A 16,250-nucleotide genomic window follows, 5' to 3' on the forward strand; every position below is an offset into this window, starting at 1 on the left:
CAATCATCCAGCAGAGGGCAGCAGAGCAGAGCTACTGATCAGCTGTTCTGGGGAAATTTGCATACGTGCAGTGCGGTCAGCCTAAGTTGAAGGTGAATCTGCGAAGAAGACCCGAGGAGTTTCAGTGAAGGCAATCATCCAGCAGAGGGCAGCAGAGCAGAGCTACTGATCAGCTGTTCTGGGGAAATTTGCATACGTGCAGTGCGGTCAGCCTAAGTTGAAGGTGGTTTGTGGAGAGGCTGTTGGCAAGTGACAGTTAAACCTGAAACACTTTGTGAGTGTTTCCCACCCTACCTCCTCCTCTAACCAACCCCCCCACCCCACAGTGGTTGGGAAGCGGGAGCAGGGGCCTGTCGTGAAGGTGAGTGAGTGCCGTTAAATTTGCTTACCTTTCAGCGGGAGCAGGGTTTGAAGTAATATCAGGTAAGCTCTTCCTTTCTTTTTCTTTTTCTTGTTTTTTTTTTAATCTAGAGGTGATGTCAGGGAAGGCAGTACAATGCTCCTCCTGCAGAATGTTTGAGGTGAGGGACGCCGTCAGCGTCCCTGCTGATTTCATCTGTGGGAAGTGCACCCAACTCCAGCTCCTCAAAAACCGTGTTAGGGACCTGGAGCTTGAGCTGGATGAACTTCGGATCATTCGGGAGGCAGAGGGGGTCATAGATAGGAGCTTCAGGGAAGTAGTTACACCAAAGACTGGAGATAGATGGGTAACTGTAAGAGGGACTGGGAAGAAGCAGTCAGTGCAGGGACCCCCTGCGGTCGTTCCCCTGAGTAACAAGTATACCGTTTTGGATACTTGTGGGGGGGACGACCTACCAGGGGTAAGCCATGGGGTACGGGCCTCTGGCACGGAGTCTGTCCCTGTTGCTCAGAAGGGAAGGGGGGAAAGGAGTAGAACATTAGTAATTGGGGACTCAATAGTCAGGGGCACAGATAGGAGATTTTGTGGGAGCGAGAGAGACTCACGTTTGGTATGTTGCCTCCCAGGTGCAAGGGTACGTGATGTCTCGGATCGTGTTTTCCGGGTCCTTAAGGCGGAGGGGGAGCAGCCCCAAGTCGTAGTCCACATTGGCACTAACGACATAGGTAGGAAAGGGGACAAGGATGTCAGGCAGGCCTTTAGGGAGCTAGGATGGAAGCTCAGAGCGAGAACAAACAGAGTTGTTATCTCTGGGTTGTTGCCCGTGCCACGTGATAGTGAGATGAGGAATAGGGAGAGAGAGCAATTAAACACGTGGCTACAGGGATGGTGCAGGCGGGAGGGATTCAGATTTCTGGATAACTGGGGCTCTTTCTGGGGAAGGTGGGACCTCTATAGACAGGATGGTCTACATCTGAACCTGAGGGGCACCAATATCCTGGGGGGGAGATTTGTTAGTGCTCTTTGGGGGGGTTTAAACTAATTCAGCAGGGGCATGGGAACCTGGATTGTAGTTTTGGGGTACGGGAGATTGAGAGTATAGAGGTCAGGAGCACAGATTTGACTTCGCAGGAGGGTGCCAGTGTTCAGGAGGTGGTTTGAAGTGTGTCTACTTCAATGCCAGGAGTATACGAAATAAGGTAGGGGAACTGGCAGCATGGGTTGGTACCTGGGACTTCGATGTTGTGGCCATTTCAGAGACATGGATAGAGCAGGGACAGGAATGGTTGTTGCAGGTTCCGGGGTTTAGGTGTTTTAGTAAGCTCAGAGAAGGGGGCAAAAGAGGGGGAGGTGTGGCGCTGCTAGTCAAGGACAGTATTACGGTGGTGGAAAGGATGCTAGATGGGGACTCTTCTTCTGAGGTAGTATGGGCTGAGGTTAGAAACAGGAAAGGAGAGGTCACCCTGTTGGGAGTTTTCTATAGGCCACCTAATAGTTCTAGGGATGTAGAGGAAAGGATGGCGAAGATGATTCTGGAAAAGAGCGAAAGTAACAGGGTAGTTGTTATGGGAGACTTTAACTTTCCAAATATTGACTGGAAAATATATAGTTCGAGTACATTAGATGGGTCATTCTTTGTACAATGTGTGCAGGAGGGTTTCCTGACACAATATGTTGACAGGCCAACAAGAGGCGAGGCCACATTGGATTTGGTTTTGGGTAATGAACCAGGCCAGGTGTTAGATCTGGAGGTAGGTGAGCACTTTGGAAACAGTGACCACAATTCGGTGACCTTTACATTAGTGATGGAAAGGGATAAGTATACCCCGCAGGGCAAGAGTTATAGCTGGGGGAAGGGCAATTATGATGCCATTAGACATGACTTAGGATGTGTTGGTTGGAGAAGTAGGCTGCAAGGGTTGGGCACACTGGATATGTGGAGCTTGTTCAAGGAACAGCTATTGCATGTTCTTGATAAGTACGTACCAGTCAGGCAGGGAGGAAGGGGTCGAGCGAGGGAACCGTGGTTTACCAAAGAAGTGGAATCTCTTGTTAAGAGGAAGAAGGAGGCCTATGTGAAGATGAGGCGTGAAGTTTCAGTTGGGGCGCTTGATAGTTACAAGGAAGCGAGGAAGGATCTAAAGAGAGAGCTGAGACGAGCAAGGAGGGGACATGAGAAGTCTTTGGCAGGTAGGATCAAGGAAAACCCAAAAGCTTTCTATAGGTATGTCAGGAATAAAAGAATGACTAGGGTAAGAGTAGGGCCAGTCAAGGACAGTGGTGGGAAGTTGTGTGTGGAGGCTGAGGAGATAAGCGAGATACTAAATGAATACTTTTCGTCAGTATTCACTCAAGAAAAAGATAATATTGTGGAGGAGAATGCTGAGACCCAGGCTATTAGAATAGATGGCATTGAGGTGCGTAGGGAAGAAGTGTTGGCAATTCTGGACAAGGTGAAAATAGATAAGTCCCCGGGGCCAGATGGGATTTATCCTAGGATTCTCTGGGAAGCCAGGGAAGAGATTGCTGAGCCTTTGGCTTTGATTTTTAGGTCATCATTGGCTACAGGAATAGTGCCAGAGGACTGGAGGATAGCAAATGTGGTCCCTTTGTTCAAGAAGGGGAGTAGAGATAACCCCGGTAACTATAGGCCGGTGAGCCTAACGTCTGTGGTGGGTAAAGTCTTGGAGAGGATTATAAAAGATACAATTTATAATCATCTAGATAGGAATAATATGATTAGGGACAGTCAGCATGGTTTTGTGAAGGGTAGGTCATGCCTCACAAACCTTATCGAGTTCTTTGAGAAGGTGACTGAACAGGTAGACGAGGGTAGAGCAGTTGATGTGGTGTATATGGATTTCAGTAAAGCGTTTGATAAGGTTCCCCATGGTCGTCTATTGCAGAAAATACGGAGGCTGGGGATTGAGGGTGATTTAGAGATGTGGATCAGAAATTGGCTAGTTGAAAGAAGACAGAGAGTGGTAGTTGATGGGAAATGTTCAGAATGGAGTTCAGTTACGAGTGGCGTACCACAAGGATCTGTTCTGGGGCCGTTGCTGTTTGTCATTTTTATAAATGACCTAGAGGAGGGCGCAGAAGGATGGGTGAGTAAATTTGCAGACGACACTAAAGTCGGTGGAGTTGTAGACAGTGCGGAAGGATGTTGCAGGTTACAGAGGGACATAGATAAGCTGCAGAGCTGGGCTGAGAGGTGGCAAATGGAGTTTAATGTGGAGAAGTGTGAGGTGATTCACTTTGGAAAGAATAACAGAAATGCGGAATATTTGGCTAATGGTAAAATTCTTGGTAGTGTGGATGAGCAGAGGGATCTCGGTGTCCATGTACATAGATCCCTGAAAGTTGCCACCCAGGTTGATAGGGTTGTGAAGAAGGCCTATGGTGTGTTGGCCTTTATTGGTAGAGGGATTGAGTTCCGGAGCCATGAGGTCATGTTGCAGTTGTACAAAACTCTAGTACGGCCGCATTTGGAGTATTGCGTACAGTTCTGGTCGCCTCATTATAGGAAGGACGTGGAAGCTTTGGAACGGGTGCAGAGGAGATTTACCAGGATGTTGCCTGGTATGGAGGGAAAATCTTATGAGGAAAGGCTGATGGACTTGAGGTTGTTTTCGTTAGAGAGAAGAAGGTTAAGAGGTGACTTAATAGAGGCATACAAAATGATCAGAGGGTTAGATAGGGTGGACAGCGAGAGCCTTCTCCCGCGGATGGAGGTGGCTAACACGAGGGGACATAGCCTTAAATTGAGGGGTAATAGATATAGGACAGAGGTCAGAGGTGGGTTTTTTACGCAAAGAGTGGTGAGGCCGTGGAATGCCCTACCTGCAACAGTAGTGAACTCGCCAACATTGAGGGCATTTAAAAATTTATTGGATAAGCATATGGATGATAAGGGCATAGTGTAGGTTAGATGGCCTTTAGATTTTTTCCATGTCGGTGCAACATCGAGGGCCGAAGGGCCTGTACTGCGCTGTATCGTTCTATGTTCTATGTTCTAACAGTTTTAAAATATCTTCACTCGACTAGGAAAATATGGTTCTCAGATTTGAGTATCATCCCTGTATTGTGTGGTAACTAGAGCCGGTTATTCAATTTGGATGTTGTTTGGAGAATCGAGGAAGTCTTACAGAGTTCAGGTATCATAGATATATTTTGTAAGAAGGGGTACGTTATATATAAATTGTGTGTGTTTAGTAATTTTGTGTGTATTTGTCTTTTCTTTAATATATATTTTGTCTTTAATAATTGTTACCTGATGACTGGGCTATTTATTCTCACTGGGGTTTCATTTGTTTCCTCCCACCAAAAACCCCCCAAAACTGTGCACCCCCACGAACCGATATTCCAAATTGGGATACCGTCACAGATGACATTAGCGTGCTTCGTGACAGGCTGAATGGCCTGCTTCTCTGCTGTACTTACTTTTTGAGCATGCCCGAGGGTTTCCTGTGGAGAAAATATTTTTGCTGTGTGGTGATGCTGGAGGGAGATTGAAATTGCGAGTGTAGAAAGTTGCAGGCACATCTTTTACGTCTGGGATGTTGGTCTAAGTTTTGTGAAGGATAGACATTTCGATAGAAATATCTTGGGAAGAGTCAACCCAGGTTCTTGTGGGCATAGGTTCTGCACAGCAAAATCTGCACCAATTTCAGTATTAATTGATTATCTCACAAGTGGAAGAGGGGCCTTAACAGATATCTTGGGGCCTTAACAGATATCTTTGCAGCATCCTTGAGCAGGGGTGAGGTCCCGGAGGACTGGAGAATTGCTAATGTTGTCCCTTTGTTTAAGAGGGGTAGCAGGGATAATCCAGGGAATTATAGACCTGTGAGCTTGACGTCAGTGGTAGGCAAACTGTTGGAGAAGATACTGAGGGATAGGATCTATTAACATTTGGAAGAAAATAGACTTATCAGTGATAGGCAGCATGGTTTTGTGCAGGGAAGGTCATGTCTTACAAACCTAATAGAATTCTTTGAGGAAGTGACAAAGTTAATTGGTGAGGGAAGGGCTGTAGATGTCATATACATGGACTTCAGTAAAGCATTTGATAAAGTTTCCCATGGCAGGTTGATGGAAAAAATGAAGTTGTATGGCGTTCAGGGTGTACTAGCTAGATGGATAAAGAACTGGCTGGGCAACAGGAGACAGAGAGTAGTGGTGGGAGTGTCTCAAAATGGAGAAAGGCGACTAGTGGTGTTCCACAGGGATCCGTGCTCGGACCACTGTTGTTTGTGATATACATAAATGATCTGGACGAAGGTATAAGTGGTCTGATGAGCAAGTTTGCAGATGATACTAAGGTCGGTGGAGTTGCAGATAGCGAGGCAGACTGTCAGAGAATACAGCAAAATATAGATAGATTGGAGAGTTGAGCAGAGAAATGGCAGATGGAGGTCAATCCAGGCAAATGCGAGGTGATGCATTTTGGAAGATCTAACTCAAGAGCAGACTATATGGTCAATGGAAGGGTCTTGGGGAAAATTGATGTACAGAGAGATCTGGGAGTTCAGGTCCATTGTACCCTGAAGGTGGCAACACAGGTCGATAGAGTGGTCAAGAAGGCATACAGCATGCTTTCCTTCATCGGACGGGGTATTGAGTACAAGAGTCGCAGGTCATGTTACAGTTGTATCGGACTTTGGTTAGGCCACATTTGGAATATTGTGTGCAGTTCTGGTCGCCACATTACGAGAAGGATGTGGATGCTTTCGAGAGGGTGCAGAGGAGGTTCACCAGGATGTTGCCTGGTGTGGAGGGTGCTAGCTATGAAGAAAGGTTGAGTAGATTAGGATTGTTTTCATTGGAAAGACGGAGGTTGAGGGGAGACCTGATTGAGGTCTACAAAATTATGAGAGGTATGGACAGGGTGGATAGCAACAAGCTTTTTCCAAGAGTGGGGGTGTCAATTACAAGGGGTCACGATTTCAAGGTGAGAGGGGAAAAGTTTAAGGGAGATGTGCGTGGAAAGTTTTTTACGCAGAGGGTGGTGGGTGCCTGGAATGCTTTGCCAGCAGAGGTGGTAGAGGCAGGCACGATAGCATCATTTAAGATGCATCTGGACAGATATATGAACGGGTGGGGCACAGAGAGAAGTAGACCTTGGAAAATAGGCAACAGGTTTAGATAAAGGATCTGGATCGGCGCAGGCTGGGAGGGCCGAAGAGCCTGTTCCTGTGCTGTAATTTTCTTTGTTCTTTGTTCTGTTTGAGGGGATAGGGCAAACATTCAGCAGTGCAATCAACAGCTAACAATCCTCCTCAGTGGCAAGATGGGAATCTTGAGCTGCAATGCTGGTTTAAAACACCCATTTAGCACTGCGATGAATGCAGGGAATTGTTATGTTACATATTTTGTTGTAGTAATGTTATTAAAAACCCTGGGTTCAAATACATACAGGCAGTATGTCTGCTAACGCTGTGATTAAGGGGCCATAAGGGTGAAATAATCACTGACTTTAACCATTTACTTGTAAACATATAGATGGCTAATGGAATATTGTTTATGCTTCGGAGGTTTCCTCGGGTGTAGATAATTTATTTTATTTTACCTCTGTTTTTGTTGTGTTTTATACACGGTATACTTACAAATGCACACACAGAGAAAACAAAACAAAACAAAAAAAAGGAGAAAAAAACAGAGGAAGTATATATATAGAGAGAAGAAAAATTTCAGAATGGTGTAGATAATTTATGAGGGGTTGTGTTTATTCCTAGCTAAGCGGGTCATGGGACATCCTTGTGGGAGGAAACTGGAGAATGCCTTATACTTAGGGTAGATATAATGTAATTAAAGGATGGAGCCAAGTTTGTCTGTAGTTTTCCCGTCTGCTATAAGATTTTAAATTGAAGTCTGACAAGAAGGATTTTCAGGTTGTTCCTGAAAGGGCCTCTTTCCAAAGGTCTGCACAGATAAGTAAGTGACCCTGATTGTTAACTTTATTTATAAGTTTCATTTGATCTGTATTGAGTTGCTTAATTGGAATATATAGTGGTAAGTATAGATAGGGAGTTAATTTTTTTCTCTTTTATTTATGAACAGTTTTAACTGTTAATTGGAAAGGTATTACTGTGTTATTAATGTGTTTGATTCTGTGTTTAAATTAAAGTTCATTTTAACTTTGAAAAGGTATCTACTGGTCAGAGATATCAGTCCTGTGGTTTAATCATTTTCCCTTACAGCCATACAAATTGCAAATTTGAGATTCTTATATGGCAGTCCTAACAGCAAGACGCCATCTTGGTAATGCTAGGACAAGCACCAGAGATTCATTTAAGAACTGACTGCCATTTCAAACGTCTACTACCATTCAACGTGATGTCGCACAGCACTTGCTGCTGATGGTTCCACTAATCCCTCACTTAACAGTGATGCATTGTTATGGGAGTAAATGTTACCTTGATCTTAATTTCAAGCACTACATAAAGACATCCTCACCACTTAAACAAATATTCATTATTTCATGTGGTCGTTAGCGCTGAAACTGTAAAGAGGACCTCAGAAGCACATTGAAGGGCCACTTTCTCGAGTCTTCACCAACATTTATTGATTACATTTATTCAAAACATTCACGGAAGACCTTACCTTAAAAAAAGGTGTTAGTGCTGTGTGACTCCACCTAAGAAGAGCCACTATGAGAAAGAGAGTGCTAGATCATAGCCTTTTTCCAGGGTTTCATTTTTGTCTGGATTAATAATGGGAGAAAGACCTAATGTTAGGCAGAGCAGCAGCAGTTGTTGCAGGAGTAAAGGACAGGAGGATGAAGTGGAATTCTTCCCTATTCCATCAAGACCTCCAGTGCCACATCTGAAAATCTGTGCACCTTCTCCCTCGGTTACTTAGACATACTGAAACATGTAGCGGTGTTTCAGCCAACACACTCCAGCCTATAGTAGAAATAGGTGCAAAGAGTCCACAAAAACTGTTCCATGAAAATTGCATCCAATCTGCACTTGCAGGTTTCTGCGTGAACAGCTTCAGGTTAATTCAAATAATAATAATTAGAATTGAAGACCAAAACTGTACGCTTTATTATTCAACACTTGTTTTCGCCCTATGACTAAAATAATAAGATTCCTGTTTCAATCCCTGAGATAGGTTAAAATAAGTCAGAGATGATTCACTTTGCCTCAGTTACTTTTAAATAAAACAATAATGGTACATTTCTCCTGCTTTGCTGTCTGACTTCGGGAGGAGGAAAAAGAACAGATGGTTGAATAGTTCACTGATACTCACTGCCTAAGTTGACACATGAAAAATGCCCGCTTTGTTGAGATAATAGAGTACTGATAGTGCTACAATGCTGTCCTAATCATAGAATTTACAGTGCAGAAGGAGCCCATTCTGCCCATCAATTTGCACTGGCCCTTGGAATGAGCACCCTACTTAAGTCCACGCCTCCATCCTATCGCCGTAACCCAGAAACCCCACCTAATTTTTTAGACACCAAGGGATAATTTATCATGGCCAGTCCACCTAACGTGCACATCTTTGTCTGTGTGGAGTCTGCACGTTCTCCCTGTGTCTGCTCTGGTTTCCTCCCACAAGTCCCGAAAGACGTGCTTGTTAGGTAATTTGGACATTCTGAATTCTCCCTCTGTGTACCCGAACAGGTGCCGGAATGTGGCGACTAGGGGATTTTCACAATAACTTCATTACAGTGTCTACAGTGTAAGTCTACTTGTGACAATAAAGATTATAAAACTGGCCCAGTTCCTCTTAGATTATAGAACTACGCTGCACACAACGACAGGAGTCACACCACCACCTCTGAAGTCTGTGCCTATCACTGCCTCTGTCAATCACTTAACTGCTTCTGTGATATGAGACCTATGTCCAACAGCTAACGTTGGATAATTCTTAGCTTGCTGTAGCTCAAAATTAGGAAAACTTAGTTATTGTCTCCTCTCCTGCCACAAACTACTCATTTGCCACTAAGGGCAATTTAGCATGGCCAATTCACTGGGCAGGGGCTGGTTTAGCTCACCAGGCTAAATCGCTGGCTTTTAAAGCAGACAAAGCAGGCCAGCAGCACGGTTTGATTCCAGTACCAGCCTCCCTGGACAGGCGCCGGAATGTGGCGACTAGGGGCTTTTCACAGTAACTTCATTGAAGCCTACTCGTGACAATAAGCGATTTTCATTTCATTCACCTAACCTGCACATCTTTTGATTGTGGGAGGAAACCGGAGCACCCGGAGGAAACCCACACACACACGCGGGGAGAACGTGCAAACTCCGCAGACAGTGACCCAAGCCGGGAATCGAACCTGGGACCCTGGAGCTGTGAAGCAATTGTGCTAACCACTATGCTACCGTGCTGCCCACTCCGTGTCTGTGTGGGTTTCCTCCACATGCTCCGGATTCCTCCCAGTCCAAAGATAAACAAGGTAGGTGGATGGGCCCTGCTAAACTGCCCCTTAGTGACAAGGGATGTGAATGTTAGATTATGGGGTTGCAGAGACAGGGTGGGACATGGATTGGTGCAAACCGAAGGGCCAAATGGCCTCCTTCTGCACTGTAGGGATTCTATAATTCTATGGATATGGCAGTTACTGGCTACGCCACTATTTGTTACCTATCCCTAATTGCCATTGAGGAGGTGGTGTTGAGCTGCCTTCTTGAACCTCTGCAGTCCATGAGTTGGCATACTCACAGTGCTGCTTGGAGGAAATTCCAGGATCTTGACCCAGCTATTGTAAAGGAACGATGATATAGTTCCAAATCAGGATGGTGTGGAGGTGAACTTGCAGGTGGTGCTCTTACGCATCTGCTGCCTTGTTCTTCTAGGTGATAGAGGGTGCAAGTTTGTCAGCTGTAGTGGAAGGACCTGCAGTGGGTCTTGCAGATGGTACCCATTGCTGCTACTGTGCGTCGGTGGTGGAGGGAGTGAATGTTGAAGGTGGTTGGCCATTGAGCGCAAGTGCTCTGCAAGAGCAACTCATCTACTCCCACCTCACCTTTCCCCCACAGCCCTACATTTATTTATTTTTTCTCTTCAGACAATTCTCTTTTGAAAGCTATCATTGAATCTGCCTCCGCCACACGGTCAGGCAGTGCCTTCCAGAACCTAACCACCCGCTTCAAATCACCTTAAATCCTTGCTCCGGTCCTCAAATCTTTCTATTGATGGTTTCTTGGCCGGAAAGGAGCTATAGAAATGCAGGTTCTAATGGTTCCTTTTTGTCGCTTTGAAATGTGCTCCCTTGCCTTGATGCAGCCGCGGTCTTGCTGGGGAGGGAGCTCAGGGTAACAGTTGTCATTTGAATGTTGACGACGGCGGCGGCCGGGGGGGGGGGGGACGGGGACGCGACGCGCAGGCGCACTGAGCCCGCTCAAGATGGCCGCCTCCATTTGGTGGCGGCGACTCGAGGCCGCGGGGCGGTTGTGGTTCGGCCGTTGTCCCAGGAGGAGCGGCGGCACCAGCAGCTGGGCCGAGACCGCGCCGGTTTTGGACGGCCGCGAGGAGCCAGGTAAGGGCTGACCGCGGCGGTAAGTTTTCAGGCCCCAGGCCACGTCTCGGCCTGGAGTCCGGCCGGGGCCTGGTTTGAAGGCGGCTCTCTTGGCTTCAAACTGTCTCCGTCTATCTGAGAAGCAGAGGCTCTGTCCTCTCAGCCACCCCGAGGGGGGCCACAACACGACACCATAGTTTTGTGCCACTGTTGAGGCCGGAGCAGGTCTCCGTTACTGGGGAAGAATGCCTCCATGCTTTTTAATTGAATCGACTTTGATGCCCCCCCCCACCCCTCCCCCAATCTTGAAAATAAATTATACTCGATACCTGCCCATCTTTCTGCTCGTCAAGTTTTTCAAACCGCTGATTTAGGCCTCAGCAGAGCATTGTAATAACTGGACACCAGATGAAGGATGTCAGGACCTTGGGCGAGGGTACAGCCGGCATTTACTGGAATAATAAAAAATAAATAAATGATCTTTATTGTCGCAAGTAGGCTTACAGTAACAATGCAGTGAAGTTACTGTGAAAAGCCCCTAGTCACCACATTCCGACAGTTGTTCGGGTATACAGAGGGAGAATTCAGAATTTTCAGCTGGTTCAGGAATTGAATGAATGAAAGAAGAAACACAAACTCATTCATATTATGCCTTTCATTCCCAAATGGTTTTGCAGTCAATGAAGCACCTTTTTGAAGTTCTGTCACGGATGGCCCAACGTGATGGCCAAATCGCACGCGTCATATTCCCACAGAGAACAACGTGATCAAAGAAAAGTACAGCACAGGAACGGGCCCTTCGGCCCTCCAAGTCTGTGCTGACCATGCTGCCTGTCTAAACTAAAATTGTCTACGCTTCCGGGATTCGTATCCCTCTATTCCCATCCTATTCATGTATTTGTCAAGATGCCCCTTAAACATCACTATTGTCCCTGCTTCCACCACCTCCTCCGGCAGCGAGTTCCAAGCACCCACTACCCTCTGTGTAAAAAAAAAACTTGCCTCGTACATCTCTATACCTTGCCCCTCGCACCTTAAACCTATGCCCCCTAGTAATTGACCCCTCTACCCTGGGAAAAAGTCTCTGACTATCCATCCTGTCTATGCCCCCTCATAATTTTGTAGACGTCTATCAGGTCGCCCCTCAGCCTCTGTCGTCCCAGTGAGAACAAGCCGTGTTTATTCAACCTCTCCTCATAGCTAATGCCCCGCATACCAGGCAACATCCTGGTAAATCTTTTCTGCACCCTCTCTAAAGGCTCCACATCCTTCTGGTAGTATGGCGACCAGAATTGAAACTATACTCCAAGTGAGGCCTAACTAAGGTTCTATACAGCCTCAACATGACTTGCCAATTTTTATACTCAATGCCCCGGCCAATGAAGGCAAGCATGCCCTATGCCTTCTTGACTACCTTCTCCACCTGTGTTGCCCCTTTCAGTGACCTGTGGACCTGTACACCTAGATCTCTCTGACTGTCAATACTCTTGAGGGTTCTACCATTCACTGTATATTCCCTACTTGCATTAGACCTTCCAAAATGCATTACCTCACATTTGTCTGGATTAAACTGCATCTGCCATCTCTCAGCCCAAGTCTCCAAACAATCTAAATCCTGCTTATCCTCTGACAGTCCTCGTAGCTATCCGCAATTCCACCAACCTTTGTGTCGTCTGCAAACTTACTAATCAGACCAGTTACATTTTCCGCCAAATCATTTATATATACTATGAACAGCAAAGGTCCCAGCACTGATCCCTGCGGAACACCACTCGTCACAGCCCTCCAATCAGAAAAGCACCCTTCCATTGTTACTTTGCCTTCTATGGCCTAGCCAGTTTTATGGCCACATAGTATCCATCTTGCCAGCTTACCTCTGATCCCGTGTCACTTTGCCTTTTGTACCAGGCTGCCATGAGGGACCTTGTCAAAGGCCTTACTGAAGTCCATATAGACAACATCTACTGCCCTACCTGCATCAATCATCTTTGTGACCTCGAAAAACTCCTTATCAAGTTAGTGAAACACAACCTCCCCTTCACAAAACCGTGCTGCCTCTCGCTAATACATTCATTTGCTTCCAAATAGGAGTAGATCCTGTCTCGAAGAATTCTCTCCAGTAATTACCCTACCACTGACATAAGGCTCATCGGACTGTAGTTCCCTGGATTATCCTTGCTACCCTTAAACAAAGGAACAACATTGGCTATTCTCCAGTCCCCCGGGACATCACCTGAGGTTCCAAAGATTTCTGTCAAGGCCTCAGCAATTTCCTCTCTTGCCTCCTTCAGTATTCTGGGGTAGATCCCATCAGGCCCTGGGGACTTATCTACCTTTAGTATTTTTCAAGAAGCCCAACACCACATCTTTTTGGAGCACAATGTGACCCAGGCTATCTACACACCCTTCTCCAGACTCAACATCCACCAATTCCTCTTCTTTGGTGAATACTGATGCAAAGTATTCATTTAGTACCTCGCTCATTTCATCTGGCTCCACACATAGATTCCCTCCCCTGTCCTTCAGTGGGCCAACCTTTTCCCTTGCTTTCTATGTACATGTAAAAAGCCGTGGGATTTTCCTTAACCCTATTTGCCAATGACTTTTCATGACCCCTTTTAGCCCTCCTGACTCCTTGATTAAGTTCCTTCCTACTTTCCTTATGTTCCACACAGGCTTTGTCTGTTCCCAGCCTTCTAGCCCTGACAAATGCCTCCTTTTTCTTTTTGACGAGGCCTACAATATCTCTCGTTATCCAAAGTCCCCGAAATTTGCCGTATTTATCCTTCTTCCTCACAGGAACGTGTCGGTCCTGAATTCCTTTCAACTGACATTTGAAAGACTCCCACATGTCAGATGTTGATTTACCTTCAAACATCCGCCCCCAATCTAGGTTTTTCAGTTCCTGCATAATATTGTTCCTCCCAATTTAGCACATTCACCCTGTTTATGTGATGCTGGTTGATGGCTAAATATTAACCAGGACACAAACCCTTCCTTACTCTTCGTTGGAATACTACCACAAACTCTTATACGTCCACTGAGATACAGATTGGTTTGACATCTCATTTGAAAGATGGCACCTCCAACAATGCAGCAGTGCAACACTTGGGAGTTTCAGCATGGGATTTTAATGCTCAAGTTTTCAAGTGGGTTTATAAAGCCTCTGATTCAGAAGTGAGAGTGAGTTGTCAGCGGGCACTTAAGTAATGTGGAGAGACTAGAGAAACTGCGATTGCTCTCAAAGTAAAAAGATTAAGGGGAGATTTATTGAAGGTATTTAAAATTTCTGAGTTTGAAGGTGCAGATTGAGAGAAATTTACCACCAGCAGGAGAATTTGTCTTTCCTGGGATGTGGGCACTGCTGGCAGGGCCAAACCATTGTTCCCCATCTCTAATTTAACATAAGTGACTTGCCAGGCCCTTGCAGAGGGCATTTAAGAACAACTATATTACATAGAAAATAGGAGCAGGAGAAGGCCATTTGGCCTTTTGAACCTGCTCTGCTATTTATTATAGCCCTGGCTGATAATCCAATTCACTAACGCGTTCCTGATTTTCGTGCATATCCTTTGATCACTTTAGCCCCAAGAGCTATATCTAACTAATCCTTGAAAACATACAACATTCTGGCCTCGACTGCTTTCAATAGTAGAGAATTCCACAGGGTAAACCACACTCTGGGTGAATACATTTCTCCTCCTCTCCTAAATGGTTTACCCCATATCCGTAGGCTGTAACCCCTGGTTCTGGACTTCCCTGCCATTGGGAACATCCTTCCTGCATCTATCCTGTCTAGTCCAGTTAGAATTTTATAGGTTTCTGTGAGATTGTCCCTCATTCTTCTAAACTCCAACGAATATAATCCTACCCGACTTGATCTTTCCTCGTATTGCAGTGAGTCTGGAGTCGTATGTTGGCAAGACCAGTTAAGGATGGGAGATTTCCTTCCCGAAAGGATATTAGTGAGTCAGGTTGTTTTTGTAACAACAATCAATGATAATATTTACCATTACGAAGACCAGGTTTAAATTCCAAGTGCTGTGATGGGATTTGAGCCCATGCCCCAGGACATTATCCTGGATTTCTGGATTACTTGTCCAGTGATACTGGCATTCTGCCATAATCTCCCTGGAGGTCTGCAGCTGAAATAGTTTTGAGGTCAAAGCTTTTGGGAACCCAACAAATATCCCCCACTTTTGACTCAGTGACGTTTTGATTATGTTCCTGTGAAGAACCTTGGATGTTTTATATGTTCAACCCAATAGATAAATGGATGTTAATGTTGACACAGTCGGGGGGGGGGGGGGGGGGGGGGGGGGGGTTTGACAATATTATGGCAACAGTATTGTAGACCTATGCTCCGAAACATGCCATGCTCCTAGCCAAGTTGTTCCAGTATAGCTACAACATTGGTATCTACCTGGCAATGTGGAAAATTGTTCAGGTATAATAATAATATTTACTGTCACAAGTAAGCTTACATCAACACTGCAATGAAGTATCTGGGAAACCCCTTAGTCGCCACATTCCGGCGCCTGTTCGAGTACATGGAGGGATAATTCAGAACGTCCAAATTACCTAACCGCATGTCTTTCGGGACTTATGGAGGAAACCGGTGCACCCGGAAGAAAGCCACGCAGACGCAGGGAGAATGTGCAGACTCCGCACAGACTGACCCTGGCGCTATGAAGCAACAGTGCTATGCACTGTGCTACCATGCTGCCCCGTACACAAGCAGGACAAATGCAACCTGGAAAGCTACCACCCCATCAGTCTACTCTCAATCATCAGTAAAGTGATGGAAGGGGTCATCAACAGCACTATCAAGCAACACTTATAACTAGCAATAGCCAGTTTACTGATGCTCAGTTTGAGTTTCATTAAGGTCACTCAGCCCCTGAACTCATTACAACCTTGGTTCAAATGTGAACAAAAGAGCTGAACTCCAGAGGTGAGGTGAGAGTGGCTGCCCTTGACATCAAGGCAGTTTTTGATGGCGTGTGTCATCAAATAGCCCTAATGTAAATGAAAGGCGGGAGCAGTCTTCAATAGGCCTAATCTCCAGTTGTGTAATTAATGACCTTCCTTCCATCATATGGTCAGAGTGGGGATGCTTGCTGATGACTGTACAGTGTTTAGCACCATTCACAATTCCTCATTCTGAAGCAGTCCCTGTCCAAATGCAGCAAGATCTGGACGTTATTCAGGCTTGAGCTGACAAGTGGCAAGTAACATTCGTGTCGCACAAATGCCATGCAATGACCATCTCAAACAAGAGAGGATCTAATCATCGTACTATGATATTTAAGGCAGTACCATCGCTGAATCCCTCTCTATCAACTTCTTGGGGATGACCATTGACAAGACACTGAGCTGGACTAACCATATCAATACTGTAGCTACAAGAGCAGGTCA

General features: G+C 45.7%; 1 protein-coding gene across 1 annotated transcript in view; it reads left to right on the forward strand.

The window, feature by feature from the left end:
* Positions 1-10,695: 10,695 nt before the first annotated feature.
* The window catches only part of LOC119966481 (mitochondrial poly(A) polymerase), a 47,525-nt gene continuing 41,970 nt past the window's right edge, over positions 10,696-16,250 (forward strand). The window contains exon 1 of the mRNA XM_038798239.1: positions 10,696-10,853. Coding sequence (XP_038654167.1) covers positions 10,721-10,853 — 133 coding nt within the window. The 5' untranslated portion in view covers positions 10,696-10,720. The remainder of the gene's footprint in view (positions 10,854-16,250) is intronic.

The sequence above is a fragment of the Scyliorhinus canicula genome, chromosome 5 (assembly GCF_902713615.1).
Source record: "Scyliorhinus canicula chromosome 5, sScyCan1.1, whole genome shotgun sequence".
NCBI lineage: Eukaryota > Metazoa > Chordata > Chondrichthyes > Carcharhiniformes > Scyliorhinidae > Scyliorhinus > Scyliorhinus canicula.